Here is a 4,246-nt window from a genome sequence, read left to right as displayed (position 1 = left end):
AAACATGTTAGTATCAAACATTAAAGTCCATATTAAGTTTACACTATACTTATTCTTACACCATTAGTGTTACCTTTTCACCTTGACATAATAAACTTAGCTAGACATAATGAAAGAAAGAAAAATAAATAAACAAAATAAGAACATAAATAAGGTAAAAGTTAACTAAATAAAGGAAAGGAATTGAAAAGCATAAACTTGATATTAATGAAAGCAAAACTTATGCATTACAAAAATACAAAGAGAGAAAGCAAGAGCATGTTATTGATCTGGAAACCAAGATGCCTAAATGCATGGCAAATGTCTTCTTTTATAGGCCAAAATTGGAAACTATTGATTTGATGATTAATTGATGAGTGGGTGGCCAACTCTTGACTTGGTGACAATCCTTATCCCCTCTTGTCTACCCAAAACGTCATTAATAACATCAGAATTGGAACCACTTGAAACATGAAAGTTGTAGAAAATTGTCTCAGCTTTTCAGGAAAAAAAATGGATATCATTTGGACTTCTAAAACTCCAGATATGGGTCAAACATTGAATAGTGCTTGGATTGTAAGATAGATTCGGATTTCTTTATTATTGTTATAATTTGAACTTAAAAATAACCTTTTTAAAATGTTAGGCTCCTATGAAAGTTGTAGGCTTATGTCTTACCTTTCCATCCATATAAAGTAGACCTAAATTTGAAATCTATAGCTCTAGATATAACCCAATTACCGAACAGTATTCCGGTTTGGACTGCACCAACATCTCTTTTTTAAGTTTGGCCATTTCTTTGTCATTTCAATTTCAGTTCTTAAACTCACCAATCAATCCTTTCATTTATGTGATAGACCTGCATTTAAAATAAATATTTACCATAAATTAAATGTATCTTATATTATTAGATATGTTATTATAAAACATGATTTAGTTAAGGAGTTATTGATGTTTCAAGTATAAAATGATGATATAAAACCTTGATAAAAATATATTTTTAAATACTAATCAATAAACACTTCATTAAAGAAAATTTTAAAGCTAAAATCATTCGGTTTCCATTTGTGAGGTCCAAAAACCAGTTAATAAATATTCTCACAAAAGTTATATTAAATAACAATTTCACAACTCACTACACATTGAAAATTTGGATGCTTCTACTTGAGAGAGAGAGTGTTAGTCTAAGTTGTAAATTTAAAATCATTCAGAGACATTATAGGAACAAATTAGAGTGATTTTAGAAAAAATCAAAAATATTTTAGGAATAAATTTTAACCTTATTCTATTTTTTTTTTTGTGTTATACACAAAAAAAAAAATTAAAAATGGAATAAGGTTAAAATTTATATAACATCACTGTGAAAAAAAGAAAAGGAAAAGTTATCATTGATGAGATTTCTTATATAGAATTACTTATAGATTCAATGACTTCAACAGAAACATAACTGATCGCATTTTTCAATGATCGATCCACTTTGACTTCGTTAATGTGCCCAACCCTGTCGAACACCTGTCCGCACACACGAAATATTCCCTTCGTCTTTCCGTAATAAGATTGTTTCTAGTCCCTACTCGAGACCTCCAAGTCTTAGGTGTCCAGCCCACATTAGTCTTAAGATTATTCACCATTTCAACTCAATCCCGGAGGGGTCAGCTACTTTCCCCAGAAAAGCAGAGGATAAAAATGGGAAAAGGATAGCATCAGAGGCACACTGATGAGTCAACAAAATGCTAAAGCCTGAAAATAAAAAAAAGGTTTCAGATCGAGAATAAAGCAACAGTCATCACCCACTGCTATATCATTTGCAAAGAAGCATTAAAAGCAATCCAGTCTAAAAGCTTGAAATTTGCTCACTCCACCCCAAAACATTCCTCCGCTGTCCCTCTCTACCTCTTGCTTCTGTCTTCGATCTTCCATTTGTTCTTCACTTTTTCTTCACCCCGAAGTCTTCCCTTCTACTTCTTATTATTCTTCTTCTTCTCTTTGAATTAACACCGGCAAACAATCACCAGAAGATCTTCTCTTGCTCCTTCCTTTCTCTTCTTCAATGGCAGACGCAACATACTGCACCAAATACCAACAGCAAAAACAAGCAAATCCAACTAAGTACTATACTCATTTCCTCTACAAAGCTCTCATAATCACAGTCTTTTTAATTATACTCCCACTTTTTCCTTCACAAGCCCCTGAATTCATCAACCAAACTCTAAACACTAGAGGTTGGGAGTTTCTCCACCTTGTCTTTGTTGGTATAGCTGTCTCTTATGGCCTGTTTAGCAAGCGAAATGATGAAACAGAAAAGGAAAATAACAACAGCAGCAACCAGTCAAAATTTGATAATGCTCAATCATACGTGTCTAGATTCCTTCAGGTTTCATCCGTTTTCGATGATGATGTTGATAGCTCACCTAAGTCCAGAGAGACCAAGGTCCAAACGTGGAGTAATCAATATTATAGGAATGATCCTGTGGTAGTTGTAGCGGAGCAGAACTCCGTTCTTGATAAAGAACAGAGAGCTACCAGCTCAAGAATTGGTGAAAAACCACTCTTGTTGCCTGTTAGGAGCTTAAAATCACGAGTCATAGCCGCAGATGTTGATGAAACTGGTAAAGAATCTACCGGTAGATCTGCTTCTATTAGTAGGTCTAATTCTACAGGTTCTCAAACATTTTCAAGCAATTCGAGTAAACATAAGGGTGGAGAGTTTGGAGGGTGGGATTGTCTGGAATTGGAAGAGAAGCTGAAGGGGAATGTTGTGCTTCCTTCGCCAATTCCATGGAGATCAAGATCAGGAAGAATGGAAATGAAAGAAGAAGCAGATATTCCTCCTTATAATCTGCCTCCTTTCTCGGAGGAATTTGAATACAACAGGTCTTTTAATTCCCAAGTTCCTCGATCAGCACGAACCAGTTCTGCAACTTCTTCACCGAAACTGTCCCCTTCACCTTCATTTTCTTCACCAAAAAAGTTTTCTACTTCACCGTCTTTCTCATCCGAGGAGCAAGGCAAAAGTGTTGAGGATTTTGGGCGGAAGAAGAGCATTTATAGGTCTCCACCTCCTCCACCACCACCCCCACCCCCACCCCCACCACCATCAATGAATCGAAAATCATCATCAATGAAACCAAGTTATAGTTCTATTCATGATGAGGCTTTTCTTGAAAGAGATCTGAAGCGAAGTTTCACAACTGAACCTAAAGATTTGAACAGGGGTGGCAACTTAACAATGCCAAAGTCAGTTAAGACATTTAGAAGCAACGATTTGCTTGGTGAGGCAAGGAAGGAGAAAGAATTTGATGACAGAATCAACAGCAAGGCAGAAAAAAGATTGAAGCTAGTTGAAGCAAGAATAGGAAGAAAGACAGTGGGATTTGATCAATCCTCATTCAAGACTGATAGGCAGAACCATGAAAGGGTGACTTTTACGCCTCAGTCAACTTTCATGGAGTTCCCAGAAGAAGAGGAAGAACAATATGTGGAGAAATTGGCCATGGAATCTGACGAGGAATCAGGGACTGAGGAGGAGGGTGGGGATGAGGATGAGGACGAGGACATAGCAGGAAATTCTTTTGCTTCAGGCATAGCGGCAAGTCCAAAAAAAGAAGCAGCGGCTGCTAGCAGTGCAAGTGATGGAGGACCTGATGTTGACAAGAAGGCTGATGAGTTCATAGCCAGATTCAGAGAGCAGATCAGGCTCCAAAGGATAGAGTCTATCAAGAAATCAAGTGCACAGATAAGAAGAAACCCTTCAAGGTAATCTTCGAAGATCATTCGGTGTATTAGAGAGCTAACAGGATGGATTTGGATTCGATGTTTAAACTTTTCTTTTTCTTATTCACATCATGAATATAATTTTACTTGGTATCAAGGATCTTAGAACTCATGGTATACAGAGATTGCTTAGTTTACTATTATGTAAACTGCAATTGAATTGGAGAATTAATGTATCTTCTTCCTCTTTGTTCTTCAGTCTTGTTGGTTACAATACTTTTTGAATCGTTGTTGCTAAATAACCATGGACTTTTTCATACATTCGATTCTTCCTTTCCAGCATACTGGTGGAAAGCAATGTTTTCTGAATGGTTTCGGATTTATATTTTTCATAAATTGGAGTCTATTTCCTCGTTCGAAATAAGTGTCGGAAAAAGGGGTGTCAGTTTATCGAAACCTTGAGCGCTGCAAATGAATGTAGTAATGGAAAATGAAGGCCTGATTACTTACTTGAAATATTGAAGCGGCACACTGGCTAATTGAATCATATAGA

The 4,246-nt window shown here is 36.2% G+C and overlaps 1 protein-coding gene across 1 annotated transcript; it reads left to right on the top strand.

Annotated features, from left to right (window-relative positions):
- Window positions 1-1,627: 1,627 nt before the first annotated feature.
- On the top strand, window positions 1,628-4,011 carry LOC105130900 (hydroxyproline-rich glycoprotein family protein). Its single transcript, XM_011033628.1, has one exon. It carries the CDS (start codon window positions 2,030-2,032, stop codon window positions 3,737-3,739), a length of 1,710 nt encoding a protein of 569 aa, XP_011031930.1. The 5' UTR covers window positions 1,628-2,029; the 3' UTR covers window positions 3,740-4,011.
- Window positions 4,012-4,246: the final 235 nt, after the last annotated feature.

The sequence above is a fragment of the Populus euphratica genome, unplaced genomic scaffold, assembly GCF_000495115.2.
Source record: "Populus euphratica unplaced genomic scaffold, PopEup_1.0 scaffold43.1, whole genome shotgun sequence".
In the NCBI taxonomy this organism is placed as follows: Eukaryota; Viridiplantae; Streptophyta; class Magnoliopsida; order Malpighiales; family Salicaceae; genus Populus; species Populus euphratica.
The sequence above is the reverse complement of the archived record's forward strand: the minus strand, read 5'-3'. Positions and strand labels throughout refer to the sequence as shown.